General features: G+C 38.4%; 1 protein-coding gene and 1 long non-coding RNA gene across 5 annotated transcripts in view; one reads left to right on the top strand and one right to left on the bottom strand.

The window, feature by feature from the left end:
• LOC145517747 (uncharacterized) overlaps positions 1-14,938 on the bottom strand; it is a 32,580-nt gene extending 17,642 nt beyond the window's left edge. The window contains exons 1-2 of the long non-coding RNA XR_014062303.1: positions 14,845-14,938; positions 3,109-3,209 (exon numbers count right to left, since the gene is read on the bottom strand). This is a non-coding gene — a long non-coding RNA (uncharacterized LOC145517747). The remainder of the gene's footprint in view (positions 1-3,108; positions 3,210-14,844) is intronic.
• Positions 14,939-14,963: 25 nt separating this feature from the next.
• The window catches only part of SPEF2 (sperm flagellar and cilia associated 2), a 188,520-nt gene continuing 186,640 nt past the window's right edge, over positions 14,964-16,843 (top strand). For 3 of the 4 annotated variants that reach the window (XM_081520872.1, XM_081520873.1, XM_081520875.1), the window contains exon 1: positions 14,964-15,110. In XM_081520872.1, coding sequence (XP_081376998.1) covers positions 15,053-15,110 — 58 coding nt within the window. In that variant the 5' untranslated portion in view covers positions 14,964-15,052. The remainder of the gene's footprint in view (positions 15,111-16,843) is intronic. The other variant, XM_081520876.1, reaches the window with a different exon arrangement.

Consider the following 16,843-nt stretch of genomic DNA (forward strand, 5'->3'; position numbering starts at 1 on the left):
GCAAGATTCTCCTGTCTGCTTCCATATTCAAACTGTTGTGGCATCACTTGTTATGTGCTCAGTCACTCAGACATGTCTGACTCTTTGAGGCCCCATGGATTGTAGCTTGACAGGCTCCTCTGACTAAGGAATTTCCCAGGCAAGAATAGTGGAGCAGTTTGTCATTTCCTAATCCAGGGGATCTTCCAGACCCAGGGATTGAGGCCACCTCTCCTGGTGGGCTCAATCCCTGGCAGCTGGATTCTTTATCACTGTACCACCTGGGACACCCCATTACATGTCATATAGCTATGGAAAACTCCACTATACACTCATGGGAGAACAAGCGAGAAAGAGGAAAGTAACGTCTTACTTAGAATTACTAGGAAAATCATTTTGATGCCCCTGGAAGGGTCTCTGACAACACTTTGAGAACCATTGGTTTACAGAGAACAGACATTGGTTTACAAGAGAACAGAGGGGAGAAAAAGTAGGTTCTCTGGTGTCCTGTTCCCAACTGTCAATTCATCCTTTTTACAGCATGGCAAAAGGGAAGGAGCAAGAAATAGTGAAGGAAGATTTCTCTATATTGTGAGCAAAAATGCACTGTGAAATTTTCTCTAAATTTTATTCTTTTTGTAAGAGAAATGAAACAGCCTGCCTATTTTTTCAGACCAGAATCTCCTTAAGTAAGTGAATATGACACTGATTTAACAAGACAATTGTTAGTCGCTTTGCCCTAGGAACTGCTTATTGCCAAATTCAGACTTAAATTGAAGAAAGTAGGGAAAACCACTAGACCATTTAGGAATGACCTAAATCAAATCTCTTATGAGTATACAGTAGAAGTGGCAAATAGATTTAAGGGACTACATCTGATAGACAGAGTGCCTGATGAACTGTGGACAGAGGTTTGTGACATTGTACAGGAGACAGGGATCAAGACAATCCCCATGGAAAAAAAATGCAAAAAAAGCAAAATGGCTGTCTGAGGAGGCCTTACAGATAGCTGGGAAGAGAAGAGAAGCGAAAAGCAAAGGAGAAAAGGAAAGATATTCCCATCTGAATGCAGAGTTCCAAAGAATAGCAAGGAGAGATAAGAAAGCCTAAATAGAGGAAAACAACAGATTGTGAAAGACTAGAGATCTCTTCAAGAAAATTAGAGATACCAAAGGAACAGTTCATGCAAAGATAGGCTCGATAAAGGACAGAAATGGTATGGACCTAACAGAAGCAGAAGATATTAAGAAGAGGTGGCAAGAATACACAGAAGAACTGTATAAAAAAGATCTTCACGACCCAGATAATCACGATGGTGTGATCACTCACCTAGAGCCAGACATCCTGGAATGTGAAGTCAAGTGGGCCTCAGAAAGCATCACTACGAACAAAGCTAGGGGAGGTGGTGGAATTCCAGTTGAGCTACTTTAAATCCTGAAAGATGATGCTGTGAAAGTGCTGCACTCGATATGCCAGCAAATTTGGAAAACTCAGCAGTGGCCACAGGACTGGAAAAGGTCAGTGTTCATTTCAATCCCAGAGAAAGGCAATGCCAAAGAATGCTTAAACTACTGCACAATTGCACTCACCTCACATGCTAGTAAAGTAATGCTCAAAATTCTCCAAGCCAGGCTTCAGCAATACATGAACCGTGAACTTCCAGATGTTCAAGCTGGTTTTAGAAAAGGCAGAGGAACCAGAGATCAAATTGCCAACATCTGCTGGATCATCGAAAAAGCAAGAGAGTTCCAGAAAAACATCTATTTCTGCTTTATTGACTATGCCAAAGCCTTTGACTGTGTGGATAACAACAAACTGTGGAAAATCCTGAAAGAGATGGGAATACCAGACCACCTGACCCGTCTCTTGAGAAACCTGTATGCAGGTCAGGAAGTAACAGTTAGAAGTGGACATGAAACAACAGACTGGTTCCAAATAGGAAAAGGAGTATGTCAAGGCTGTATATTGTCACCCTGCTTATTTAACTTATATGCAGAGTACATCATGAGAAACACGGGGCTGGATGAAGCACAAGCTGGAATCAAGATTGCCGGGAGAAATATCAATAACCTCAGATATGTGGATGACACCACCCTTATGGCAGAAAGTGAAGAAGAACTAAAGGGCCTCTTGATGAAGGTGAAAGAGGAGAGTGAAAAAGTTGTCTTAAAGCTCAACATTCAGAGAACTAAGATCATGGCATCCGGTCCCATCACTTCATGGCAGATAGATGGAGAAACAGTGGAAACAGTGGCTGACTTTATTTTTCTGGGCTCCAAAATCACTGCAGATGGTGATTGCAGCCATGAAATTAAAAGATGCTTACTCCTTGGAAGGAAGGTTATGGCCAACCTAGATAGCATATCGAAAAGCAGAGACATTACTTTGCCAACAAAGGTCTGTCTAGTCAAGGCTATGGTTTTTCCAGTGGTCATGTATGGGTGTGAGAGTTGGATGGTGAAGAAAGCTGAGCACCAAAGAATTGATGCTTTTGAACTGCGGTGTTGGAGAAGACTCTTGAGAGTCCCTTGGACTGCAAGGAGATTCAATCAATCCATCCTAAAGGAGATCAATCCTGGGTGTTCATTGGAAGGGCTGATGTTGAAGCTGAAACTCCAATACTTTGGCCACCTCTTGCGAAGACTTGACTCACTGGAAAAGACCCTAATGCTGGGAAGGATTGGGGGCAGGAGGAGAAGGGGACGACAGAGGGTGAGATGGTTGGATGGCATCACCGACTTGATGGACATGGGTTTGGGTAAACTCCGGGAGTTGGTGATGGACAGGGAGGCCTGGCGTGCTGCAATTCATGGGGTCGCAAAGAGTCGGACACGACTGAGTGACTGAACTGAACTTGCCCTAGGAACACTTAGGAGCAACTTGTAACTTCTATTAATATAATGTGCCTTGGAAGAGAGTTAAACATTTTACTGAACATGTTGTAAAGAGGGGAAAGTTTGGATTTTAGTGCTGAGAATTTAGTTATGAACTACTTGTGACCACACAAAGGAAATAGTAGTAGCAAGTGAGTCATCTTTACTATAAATTTTACACTGCTACCATTACCACCACCACCACTGCTACTACTGGCCATAATAATAATGTTGTGTACTGTGTAACATAACTCACTGTTTCAGTTTCCAGGCTCCCGAGCAGACACCAGCGGTTCACATGATAACAATATATATGCTGAATATTATATTAGGCAAAGTGTTGCCTCCACAAAGGCCCTGGAAAAGCAGAATTCCAGAAGAGCTAGGTGTGACTTTTTCTCCAAATTCTTCATTTCACATTAATTAAATAATTAAGGTCCAGAAGAGCAAAGAGAACCACAAGTAACACAATATCTAGTCTTTTCTATGAAAAGAACTAGAAAACAGATCTCTAGAACTTAAGTAGATAAAATCTGTTTCCATTACCTCCTTACACTTAAATAACTATAATAATTCACAGTCACAGAGACCTTTTTATAGATAGGCACAGTTCTAATTTGATCCGATCTATTTTTAAAAATAATTTCTATCTTAGCACATTAGTTCGTTCTTTTAAAAAAAACATTTTTAATTTCCAATTTCTTGAGAAAGGCCTAGATTCATTGACTTCCAAACTTTTTATTTTCTAAGATATTTACTTTAGGCAATAAACTTCCTTGTAAATATTATTTTAGTTACATCCCACAGTTTTTTATATGTAGTTCTTTAAGTGCTGCTCAGTTTCAAATATTTTGTAATTTGTGTTGTGATTTTGTTTCTGATGCATTGATTGGCTCAGATGGTAAAGATACCATCTGCAATGCAGGAGACCTGGATTTGATCCCTTGATTGGGAAGATCCCCTGGAGGAAGGCATGGCAACCCACTCCAGTATTCTTGCCTGGAGAATCCCCATGGACAGAGGAGCCTGGCAGGTTATAGTCCCTGGGGTTGCAAAGAGTCAGCAACGACTGAGCAACAAAGCACATGGACATAGACTGGTTACTTTCCAAGTATATATTTTGTGGGAAGAGAGTTAATTTTGTTAGTGGTTTTGCTTGTTTTTAATCACCCAAAGTTCATAGTTTACATTAGGGTTCACTTTTTGTGTTGTATTGTCTCTGTTCTCACATCTACTCAGTCTCTCAGTCATGTCTGACTCTCTGCGGCCGCACGGACTGTAACCCACCAAGCTTCTCTGCCCGTGGAATTTTCCATGCAAGAATACTGGAGTGGAGTGCCACTTCCTCCTCCAGGGGATCTTCCCCAACCAGGGATAGAAACCGAATCTCTGTAGTCTCCTGCATGGGCAGGTGGATTCTTCACCCTAGTGCCACCTGGGAAGGAATTTTGATGAATACATAATGTTGTGTATCCACCATTATAGTATCAGTATTTTCACTGCCTCCAAAATCCTCTGTGTTCCACTTACTCATCTTTCCCTCCCCTCAAACCCTGGCAACCACTGATCTTTATACTGTCTCCATAGTTTTGCTTATTCCAAAATGTCCTATAGTTGGATCAAATCATGGTTTAGTGCCTTTCATTTGTTTTTATGTTATTCTTTTATTTCATTGCTAGCACCACACAGGTTGTATAAATGGAAGTTTGATACATACAATTGTCCTAAAGCTTGTGAGTTTTTTGGTTGTTGGTTTGCTTGTTTTTGGATGACTTTGCCCATTCCACCAAATCTCTGAAAGATGAAAAATATGCAAAAATCAAGTTAGTTTTCTCAGCATTTCTCTGAGGTGGTAGGTGAAATCTTTTAGCCATGAGGGAGTACTTTGAGGCAACTGAATTTACGTCAAGGGTTCAGATTCTGTTCTTCCATTTTGCAGAAGCTTTAGAATGCTAAATTTGGTTAAACTAACTTATCTCTGAGTTCTATGTTGCCAGTAAGTTTGTAGGTTTGGAGAGGAATGCATGGTCAGTTGGTACATTCACAAAGAAATAGTGAGGAGTTGCAAGGATTCATATTACTTAAAGAAATTCAATTACTTGGCATTTTTTGTTGATAATAATTACATGACTGATGTTTTTAGCAAAAGAAAATCACCATATCTGATTTTTCATCTTTGGCCTTCTCCCTCATTAGCTATTTCCATAACATGAGTAAGGCATCTGAGAAAAAAACCAAGTCAACATCAAATTGTAATTGGGTTAATTTTAAAAAAACACAGCTTTTTCTCCATTCGGTTCTTGACTTTTCCCTCTCTTGCCATGTGTTGCGTGTTTGTCTATAATGGAGAAAGACATATATTACATCGTTCATCTTTGAGATTTTCTGCACATTCCCTGACAGAAGGTTCTTTTGGCTCCTTACCTTCCCCACACATCATGCAGTCATTCATGATTGTTCAAACTGGGTACCAATTCTGAGAGTCCTAATATTATATTTTGGGCTTCCCAGATTGTGCTAGTGGTAAAGAATCCACCTGCCAATGCAGGAGATGCAAGAGATGCAGGTTCTTGGAACTCTTGGGTTGGGACGATCCCCTGGAGGAGGAAATGGCAACCAGCTCTAGTATTCTTGGCTGGAAAATTCCATAGACAGAGGAGCCTTGTGGGCTACAGTCCATGGGGCCACAGGGAGTTGGACACAACTGAGCAACAAAGCACAATATTATATTTTATTCAGAACTTGTTTGATTTTTCTCTTATATAGCATCTCTTGACCCCAGACTTAATCTTATGTAAATTTTGCAAGGGATAAAAGTTTGTCAGTACTTTTCCTTCTTTCTTTCATCAGTTCTCCCTTCCATTTCCAGGATTACTACCCCTTTCATCATATTCAGCTCATCAACAACTTCATGCATCCTGTTTTCTGCTAATCTCTTTCAAGACATTTCAAGACACATAGAACTACAGTGTAGGTGGAATAAGATGTAAGATGTGATCCCTCAAGTTTCCAATGGCCTTTGGGTTAATAGAGGTCTCCTGATTTCTAAAAACTGCAAATACTCAAAGAAAAGCAGTTTTTAGAGTTATATGATGGAACATTGAACTTATATTTTAACAAGCTTTTTATGAAATCTCAGTCTATTCTTTGCTTCCAGATACTCATGCATTTTCAACCTGTACTAGAAATAAGCACAGTGTTTTCTTCTCTTTCCACTTTTTATGCAAGGTTTTATATACACACATATATAAATATATGTATGTATGTAAACACATATCCAAGAATATAATATGGAAATTGCTAGGAGCTAGCATGAAGAAGCAAAGATAGAATCCATTCTTTGGATGTGACTTCCTGATACAGAATATTTCCATTTTTGACTGCCAAATTATTTAAATTCATATGCACTAGACTTGTCCTCATGAACTTTGTGTCAGAATAAAAATTCAACATTGACTAATGAAATAATGTTATTTTCAAAGCAGTGGAACTTAATATAATTATTGGCCACCACATCATCATAATTCTAGCATACATCACAATCGCTAATTTCGTGATGCTGTTAAAATCCTGCTTTGTCTTTGGAGACACGCTAAGTATCTTTAATAGCTATTATTTGGTAACCAGTAGGAATTTAATATAAAAGAGATCCATCTGGTAGATATACCAAATTAATAGTACTTGAACACTGAGTTCACTTTTCAAAAACGAATTAGGCATAAAAAATAAATTTCTTAACAAATATGGATGCATTTTCATTATAATTTCATCACTGTTGACGTCCTCACATTTGAGTGGTTTGAAATACATAAAGTTTTTGAAGACCTGCTATTAACTTGGTGAAATACCGTAGATGATAACTAAGTAAGAAAACTGAAGTTAATTTCATGCTTCATTTAAATTTCTGGATCTCTTTGGTCTGACTCTTGCCAGTGTTCTCCGACTTTTGGAGGATTTGACAGTTTAATCACATGCTTAGGACACATATGTAAGAATATGGCATGGAAATTGCTAGTAGCCAGAGCAAGTACAGGTCTTACTTAGGATTGGACTTCCTAATGTAATTCAAAATAGCATGATTTAAAGCCTCCAGCTTAGTACTATAAGAATTCAGTTGTCTCCCAAGGGGTGCATAATCTGAAAGGCATTTTTTTCTCCTTGGGGATTTGACTTGCTATAGGCAATTGTCTCCTACAATGCAGAATTCTCCAGTAGAGTTTGTGGCTGTGGTGTCGATAAACTCTATAGAAGACCTTCAAATTCTATGAAAGCTTGTAGTCTTCAGGTTGCCTTAAAAATATCCCCCACCCAACATTTAACCTTGTGTTTATTCTTCTGGAAGACATAAAAAGATACTTAATACTCCAAAAAGAAAAACAAAAAGAAATTGGCTAAGGCTGAAAAAAGTACCCACAGATAATTTTCCATTAACGTGTACACACACACACACACACCCCATCTCACAGGTCTTGAACATTCCAACGTGGAAAGGTTGCAAACACCATGGAGATTAGCGATCCATGTTCAAGAGGTACCTGTGTCAGGTTCTGGAACAGAGTTTTGGGAACAATAGATCCAATCTATAAAGACATTCACAAGTCTCTGATGACATACTGTGGGCTTTTCATAAAGTCTATTCAATTTAAAGTATGGTTCTTCATTCTCAAATTTTCTGATTCCTATTTCTTTTTTTGTAAAATATTCTTTCTCATGTGAAATAATGGCCAGAAAAGATATGGTATTTATATTTAGGTTCTTACTTGAAAAAAACAAAAAAGAAAATTGGCAACATTACATTATTTTTCAAAAATTTGCTTTTGAAATATTACCAGTTGGTAAAATCCAAGAGTCTGGAAATTGCAGTCACACTTGGAGCATAGAGCACATGTCCTTCCTTCATTCTTGCTAAATGAAAGGGAATTGTCATTCTGGTTTTATAAACCATTACAAAGAAATTTAGTTTTATGTTATTTCTCTGTCAATTCAGATAAGTTCCCTCCACAAAAACAAAAGCAAATAAAGAAAAAACAAGATTAAAATGAACAAATAATCAAGAGGGAAGTAACTATAATATAGTTACATCTTATTTTGTGAAGTGCACATATGACTAAAATTCTGCTATCATATTTCTTTCCTTCTATATTCTATAGGAAATTCCATATTTCCTATAGAATCAGCATTATTATTTCTTTTGATATAAAAATATTACATAATTCAATCAACTTTTCTCTAGTAATCTAGGAAAATGATTATGAAATTCTTGATAACATATTTGAAAAGGTACCAATAAAAAATGTGATTAGCCTTTGTCTCATGCATCGAACATGGAGTGGTGTTCTGTTTCACATATGATAATATACATGTTTCAATGCTATTCTCCCAGAACGTCCCACCCTCACCTTCTCCCTCAGAGTCCATAAAATTGTTCTATGCATCTGTGATTCATGTCAATGTATGGCAAAAACTATTACAATATTGTAAAGTAATTAGCCCCCAACTAAAATAAATAAATTTATTAAAAAAAAATAAAAAATATATAAAAGGGATAAAGAGAAATTTCTATGCATTTATTCTGGTAATGATTAAGTGGGTATACACACCTATCAAAATTTATCAAAGTGTGAACTTAATATGTGTTTATTTTAATAATGTAAATTATACCTCAATAAAGTTAACAAAAAGAAGAAAAAAAAATGTGATTAGATGAAGTTTGAAAAAAACAATGAGAGCGCAACTGTGGAGAACCTCATGCATCATGATGACAATATAGATTCACAGTGGGAAGAAAAATTAATTTTCTCCATGTGATTTTTGAAGTCATCAGAGTCAACCTAATCTATACCACCCTATTTCTAGTTGTATTACTGTGTAATCAGCCGTCAATGAATGCTTCCTTTCAAATTGTTTTATAAACATCAGTTATATTAATTTGATTGATATGGTGTTTTTCAAGTTTTCTATATCCTTAAAGAATATTTTTTTCTGCTTCATCAATTGTTAAGGGTAAAGTTTTAAAGTCTCAACTACAATTGTATATACTTTTCATTTTAATTTTATATAATTTTGATTTTCCTTAAGTTCTGCCAGTGTTTGCTTTTATTATTAGGGATATGACAAATAAGATTAAATATAAATTTGTATATATATAATTTTCTTGGAGTATAGTTGATTTACAATGTTGTGCTACTTTCAGGTGTATGGCAAAGTGAATCAGTTATACATATGGCTACATTTTTTTGATTCATGTCCCATATAGCTCATTACAGAATATAGAGTAGAGTCCCCTGTGCGCTAGAGTAGTTGTTGTTCTTTTAGTCACTAAGTCATGTCTGAGTCTTCACAGGCCCATGCACTGTAGCCCATCAGGCTGCTCTGTCCATGGCATCTCCCAGGTAAGAATACTGGAGAGGGTTGCCATTTCCTCCTCCAGGGATGTTCCCAATCCAGGGATGGAATCTATGTCTCTTGCATTGGCAAGCGGATTCTTTACCACTGAGCCACCAGGGAAACCCACAGTAGGTCCTTATTAGTTATCTATTTTATATATAGTAGTGTATATATGTCAATCCCAGTCTTCGAGTTATTCTTCCCTTTTCCCCACTGTTAGCTATAAGCTTGTTTTCTACATCTTTGACTCTGCCTCTGTTTTGTAAATTAGTTCATTTGTACCATTTTTTTTAGATCCTACATATAAGTGATATCATATGACATTTGGCCTTGTCCAACTTACTTCACTCAATGTGACAATCCCTAAGTCCATCCATAATTGCTGCAAATGGCATTAATTCATTCTTTTTATGACTGAGTAATATTCCATTGTATATATGTATCACATCAATATCCACTCCTCTGTTGATGGATATTTGGGTTGCTTCCATGTTTTGGCTATTGTAAGTAATACTGCAATGAACAACAGGATGCCTATATTTTCAAATTATGGCTTTCTCCAGATATACGCCTGGAATGGGATAGCTGGATTATATGCTAGATCTATACCTAGTTTTTTAAGGAACCTCCATACTGTTCTCCATAATCATTGTACCAATGTACATTCCTACTAACAGTGTAGGAGGGTTGCCTTTTCTCCACACCCTCTCCAGCATTTATTATTTGTAGATGTTTTGATGATAGCCATTCTGACTGGTGTGGGGTGATATCTCATTGTAATTTTGATTTACATTTCTCTAATGTTTAGTGGTGGTGAGCATGTTTTCATGTGCTTTTTGCCCATCTGTATGTCTTCCTTGGAGAAATGTCTATTTAATTTGATCACATTCGGCAAAACTAAAAAGGTTTACTAGTAATATTTAACTTTTTTCTGAGTAAGGAAAAAGTAAAACAGGAATTCACAACCCTAAATTTAAGATACTAAAGGGTGGTTTGGCTTCTCTGAAAACTTCAATATGTAAGAAATTAAAGCAAGAATTCTGATAAACGAACTTCGGTTTATCTCAGTCTTAGAACATATGACTCACTTTTTCTCGTAAGGTACCTAGTTTTTTGTCTCATTTTGTTTTCTTTGTAATTTGATTTTGTTTCAAATCTGATTGTTCTCTAAGATTGAAAATTTAAATGTTTGCTTAAGAAAGCCAATCTATATATAAGACAAATCATGTGGGCCTGGAAAATATAACACATTAATGAAAAGGTCATATCTACTTCAATAGAAAAGACTTCAAGAATTTTGAAACAGAATTAAACTTTAACAGCATTACTGTTATTTGCCACAAATAATATGAACCTAAATCAATACTTGTTTGAAAATGTGTTGAGAAAGACTTGTAGAAGATTGCCAAACTGAGTTGTTGGCCAAGCTGTGGGTAGTTGGTAAGAGGTAGGTGTCTTGGATGGAAGTTGAAAGGAAAGCAGTTATTTTGAGCTTTCAGAAAAGAGAAGGAACAAGGGAGATGGAGAGAATAGGAGGTTTTGTGAAGGTGGTAACTGATGAGCTGGATCCTCAATTAAGGATTGGCTGAGACAGAAAGTTGCTCTTTTTTTTTTTTTTTTTTGGCCAAAAGAAGATGCAGAGATGAGAAAAATGGGATGTAGTGAAGAAATGTGTGCAAGCTGTGCAAAGGGAATTTGTGGCTCACAGTTAAGTTTGCATTCAGGCTACACTGTAATAGCCTCCAGTGGGGTCTTTATCCTCCAGGACAGTGACTCCAAAAATGTTTCCACCCTCCTTCACATTAACCCTCCTTCATGAAATGCCCTCTGATATTTTCTATTCTATTTTATTCTTCACTGTTCCATTTATAAAGAATTCTAGCATGATCCATCATAGAAATTACATATTCTTTTAAGAAGTCAAAATGCACAGTCTGTAAACGCTGCTCTATTTAAATTAATGGAAGTGTCTGAGTTGAAAAATAGAGAAGGAATATGAACTGGACTGGTTGCAGAGAGTGACTAGAGGGGAAGGGACAGGGAAATCTAGCTTGACTGCTTATTGTGGACACTGGGGAAATATTTGTTGAATTAATTAATATAAAGTGAGCAAGGACATTGCAAAACAGGCTGAGGACAAGGAATGAGAGAATGATCTTAAGGTGATGAGAGAGAAATGAAGAAATGCATGCAACACACACAGAAGACCACATAAGATTTTCTAAAAATCCTTCAGTATGTATGTACTTATGTATATATAAACATTGAATTAGTCATTAATAAAATCAAAGCAGATTTAGGAAACAAATGTCTCAAAAACTTCTTGAAATGCTATAAACAAGTCCAAACTATTCAAAACTAAGCCACTAGCCATGTAATGGAAAAATTTATATAGCTTCAGGAGAAAAGGAAAGAAACGCTTAGCATCTACTGTAAGCCAGACATTAATATGTGCAATTTCTCATTTAATTCTCACAAGTCTGTCAAACAAATATTGATGTCCTTGTTCTACAGATAAGGAACTGAGCCTCAGGGGTTAAGCAGTTTTTCCAAAGTCAAAGAGCCCATCAGATAATGAGCAGTTATCTGGGGCCAGGTGTGGTCGTTGTTGTTCAGTGGCTCAGTCACGTCCTACTCTTTGCAACCCATGGATGGCAGCTCAACACCAGGCTTCCCTGTCCTTCACCATCTCCTGGAGCTTGCTCAAACTCGTGTCCATCGAGTCGGTGGTGCCATCCAACCATCTCATCCTCTGTCGTCCCCTTCTCCTCCTGCCTTCAATCTTTTCCAGCATCAGGATTTTTTTCAATGAGTCAGCTCTTCACTGGGGCCAGGTGTATCTGGTTTCAAATCTTGGGCTTTATTGATAGTGTAAAATTCTATTCTGAAAAAATGCTACAATTCTGTTTTTTTTTTTAAATAAGGTGTATTTCATTTCAGTACACAGCAACACTTTTCAACCCAACTTGTGGTGTCAAAATAACTCTTTGTAATCCATACTTCACTATTTACAAAGGAGAAATAAGGATTTATAAAGAATGTTTTAAAAAATAAATTTTCAATTAAGTTTTAAACTGGCTGTAATAGTTGCAATTAAATGCATGCTCCAGATATCCTAACATTTTCAATTAAAAAACAATCAGGGTGCCATCTCAAGAACAGATGGGAAACTGTCCATTTTTTAAAATCATCTCTCCCAACTGATTCCACATGCAGAAACCAAGTCATAAATCATATTAATGAAAAATAACAACACAAGCAGTACTACAAATCTTATCCAGAGCTTTGATTTCAATGGAAATTCAGTTGATTGAATGGTAAAATTGGAATACTAACTAAGCTAGCAATTTCAAGAAAAAAACACACAGTAAAATGCATGTGTTTCAATAATAGCTCAAATTTTTTCATTAATATTTTAATTTCAGATCATTTTCAAGTTGGATATTTTAGGAACTGAAACATGCTTTTTTTGGTGAAAAGAAAAAACTTTGCCTTAATTTTGTAGCATCTCTTCCTCATTTATCTAAATTCTGTATATAAATTTCTTTTCCAAAATATTGCATTGGCAGATTATGTTGTTTGGAGCTGGGTTCCAAAGACAAACACTACAAATAACTGAAACAAAACAATAAGCAACAACCAAACAGCTCCTCTAGATGGCACAGAAATATTTTGCTCTGATGTGGGAATAATAGCATATATCTATGGATGCCTTATGAGCTCAGACATTTTATTCTGGTGCAGCTGTGGAATTTGATGTGCCTTCATCTACATCCTTCCCCAAAAGCAATTTTCTCAGCAATCTAGAAAACAATAGTTTCTATCCCCCAGGATCTACAGACTGAAATTAAAGCTTGGAACTTCTTAATAAATGAGTAACACTGGTCTTCAATTTAAATGTACAACTGGGATGACTAGCCACAGAAGTGTCTTGGAGGTCATTTCTAGGCAGGTATTCATCTTTTAGAAGCATTTTCAGGGATAACATATTTCTAAGGTTTAAAGGTTTAGTAGATACATCCCCCAAGCTAAACAGGCTATTTAGAATACAACCTTTCGAATTTGGATACCTAATATGATATATATCAAGTGTATCAGGCTCTAATTCTGTTGGCAATAAATCTCCCTCAGAATTCCCAGTGTAGTTATGCCGGCTGTGTTGGGTGTGAGAAACTCAACAGATGAGAGATTTCAATGTTAAGTAAAGCCAGCAGTGAAATGATAATAAACTTCTATCCAATCAGGACACATAGGTCAATTTCAGATTAATTTTAAGAGAAATTTCACCTATTAGGACATTACTGTCATCATTCTTACAGTTTAAAAGAATTTGATGAATTCAAGCTTTTGAGGGGGAAATTACTTATATTTGTCACACACACACACACACATATATGTATACTATTATATATGTTGGGTTCCCTGTTGACTCAGACAGTAAAGAATCAGCCTGCAATGCAGGAGACCTGGGTTCGATCCCTGGGTTGGCAAGATCCCCTGGAGGAGGGCATGGTAACCCACTCCAGTATTCTTGCCTGGAGAATCCCCATGGACAGAGGAGCTTGGTGGGTTACAGTCCATGGGGTCTCAAAGAGTCGGACTCAACTGAGTGACTAAGCACATTATATATGTAAGTAATTTTTCCATTATTCCATCTAAACTTTTAGAAATTATTAAAGGAGAATTTTTCTTACTGTTGTTAAAGACCATAAGAAAGACTTGATTGAAGGGACTACTGCAATGGGGTTTTGCAATAGTGGATAGAGATAGGGCTCAATTCTGAACATAATAAGGAAAAGTGGGGATTTACAGCCAAGGAAGCATTTGAGGTTTTTGGATGGAAAACTACTAAGAGGAAACATCAGAGTTAAAGACTAAACTGACTAGACAGGATATTTGCTGAAAACAGGCCAGAATGATCAGCTAGCTATCAAGGGTGAGGAACAGGGAACTGGATCAGATATGGAGGGTTGGAGGATTTTCACTAAACTCATCCAGCAGAACTTTTGCCAAAACTCGACAAAGGAGCCAAGGACAGAGTTCAAGATGGGACCTCAGGGAGAAGGCTCAGAGGAGTCTGACTCAGGTTTGGTCAAGGTGAGAATCTTTCCCAAAATACAATTTAAAATAATATCTGGAAGGAAAAAAACTGACTAGAAAAGAAGTTCATTAAATACTCACCTCTCAAAACAATATAAAGATATGAATTACCCTAAATGTTAGTTCTGTCACCACCACCAACAAAAGTTATTGAAAGCTTGCTACAGGTCAGGACCTCTACCAGTTCTGGGACTAAAAGTTGTATAAGGCCTATTCAGTCCGTGCCTGGGTAGCCCATATAATACAGAAATTAAAACTGGCAATTTGTAAGTTAAAGACAAAACTGAGGTCATTGGAGCAGGGGCTTCCATAAGTTTCTTTAGGAGGCAAACAGGAAGAAAAAAATTCCCCTTCAATCAAGATTCTTTCTTTCCAGAAGCTCCCTTGCCTCTCCTCCTCCACACACCAACCCTGCTAACATCTCCTGGCTGTTGTGTTAATAGCGCTCCACCGCCTTCCCCTAGCCCTCTCAAGCTCACCGTGCCTGCGCACATCTCGGTCTTACCTACCAGCAGGGGGCAAGACACAATTTTCTTTCCCCCTGGGCTGAGCTCTGGCACCCCTCTTCTCCCAGCCTTTCCCCTAGCTCAAGTCTGAATACGCTTCCTTAGCAACGGGTCGCCCATGGCAACAGGAGGACGCGGCCAAGCAGGCGGGCTAGGTTTCCCGCGCGTTCCCGGTACCTGCCTGCGGTGGGAGGCACAGGCCGAACCATGTCGGAGATCCTGTGCCAGTGGCTCAACCAGGAATTGAAGGTGTCCCAGACCGTGAGTGAGTGACACAGCCTGGGGCGAGCGGACGGGGGCGAACGGGGCGCGGAGCCTGGGGCGCGGCGAGCTGATGGAGTCTGGCGGGGCAGGCTGGCTGCCGGCTCTGGCTCACCTCAGCCACCGCGGAGCCTCGCTTCTCCACTCTGCCGCTCGGCTCTGAGTTACCCGTCATCACGGTGGTCCCAGCCCCGCGGGTTCTGACCTACCGTGATTCTGAGGCTTTAGGGAGGGCGCCCTTGCTCCAATGGAGAGAAGAACTTTCTAGACTCTTTAGTCTAGCCCTGACGTTGCTCCTTTCACCTCTTAGAAGCGTGGTGTGCTGGCAAACCAGCGAAATGTGAATCCTGAAAGCCAGCCACCGCACTACTAGTTGTGTGCCCCTGGACAAGTTACAATACCTTCTCCTTCTCCCAGTGTGTTCCCTCCAGTATAAAGGGCTGTGTGTGAAATGAGTTAATGCAGAATATATTAACATTTACAATTTCAGCAGTTTTAACTCAATATGTACACATTCGCTACTTCTGACCAGTTTTCACTCTTCCCAAAGCTGACTTCTTCACTAACCTGACTTTATCCCAGCCATAAAGTTGCCATCCTAAATTTCACAACCACAGACACAGTCTTACATGCTGACAACTTTTGTGACAACCAAGTAATTCCAGAATAGCACTAAACCCCATTCAACTTCTTTTCTGTTGTTTCTTAAACAAGAGTTCATTTTCCAACTGGTATGGTTTTGCTCAAAGCAAAAAGTTTTCAGGCCAAATCATTTCAATCTGTTTTTCCCAGAAGCATTGTTGCATAATGTCAACTTGCTTCCAGAGGGGCAATAATGCCAACTCAATCTTAAGTCATCCACAGTATTTGCTCAACCAGTAGTGTTTCTGCAGCTGCAAAGTATTTGTTACCAACGTTAGGATCTTTAAATTTGGAGCATTTGCAGTAGCCTTTGGAGAAGGAAATGGCAACCCACTCCAGTATTCTTGCCTGGAGAATTTCATGGACAGAGAAGCCTGGCAGGCTACAGTCCAGGGGGTCTCAGAGTCAGACATGAACTGAACGACTATCACTCACTCACTCCAGTTGCCTTTCTTGAGGCATAAACCCAGACTTTTTCTTTGCCAAACTGACACCCACACACAGTAAGATTTTTCCCAGGATTCCATGATCATCCCATGTGTCCCTGACTGTTCCTTATCTAAAATATGATGCTTATCTCAAGATAGTGTTAGCATTTTTCTTTTCTTATTTCTTTCTCACCATAGGAGCCAAAATGTAGTATCATGTCCTTAAGGTATACTCTTCTGAAGAAAACCAGTTACAGATTGCTGAGTTTACTTTGGTTCATTTACTTGATTAAGAAAAGCCATATTCTTTGCTCAAGTCCGCAAGACTCTGTTGCATATTCAAACACTTTTGAGAAAAGTAAATAAAATTTACAAGAAATCTAAAAACAGTAATATGCCATTCTAATTGTAATCAGTTTGGGGAGTTTTGGTTTTGAGAGGAGGAGGAAGAATTACTTCATTCCCTAAAAGACTGGAGACTTTATTTTTTGGCCCCACCTGGAGGCATGGCACCCCACTCCAGTACTCTTGCCTGGGAAACCCCATGGACGGAGGAGCCTGGTAGGCTACAGCCCATGGGGTCGCAAAGAGTCAGACACGACTGAGCGACTTCACTTTCACTTTTCACTTTCATGCACTGGAGAAGGAAATGGCAACCCACTCCAGT

The sequence above is a fragment of the Giraffa tippelskirchi genome, chromosome 8 (assembly GCF_054371585.1).
Source record: "Giraffa tippelskirchi isolate mGirTip1 chromosome 8, T2T-mGirTip1v1.2.pri, whole genome shotgun sequence".
NCBI classification, from domain to species: domain Eukaryota; kingdom Metazoa; phylum Chordata; class Mammalia; order Artiodactyla; family Giraffidae; genus Giraffa; species Giraffa tippelskirchi.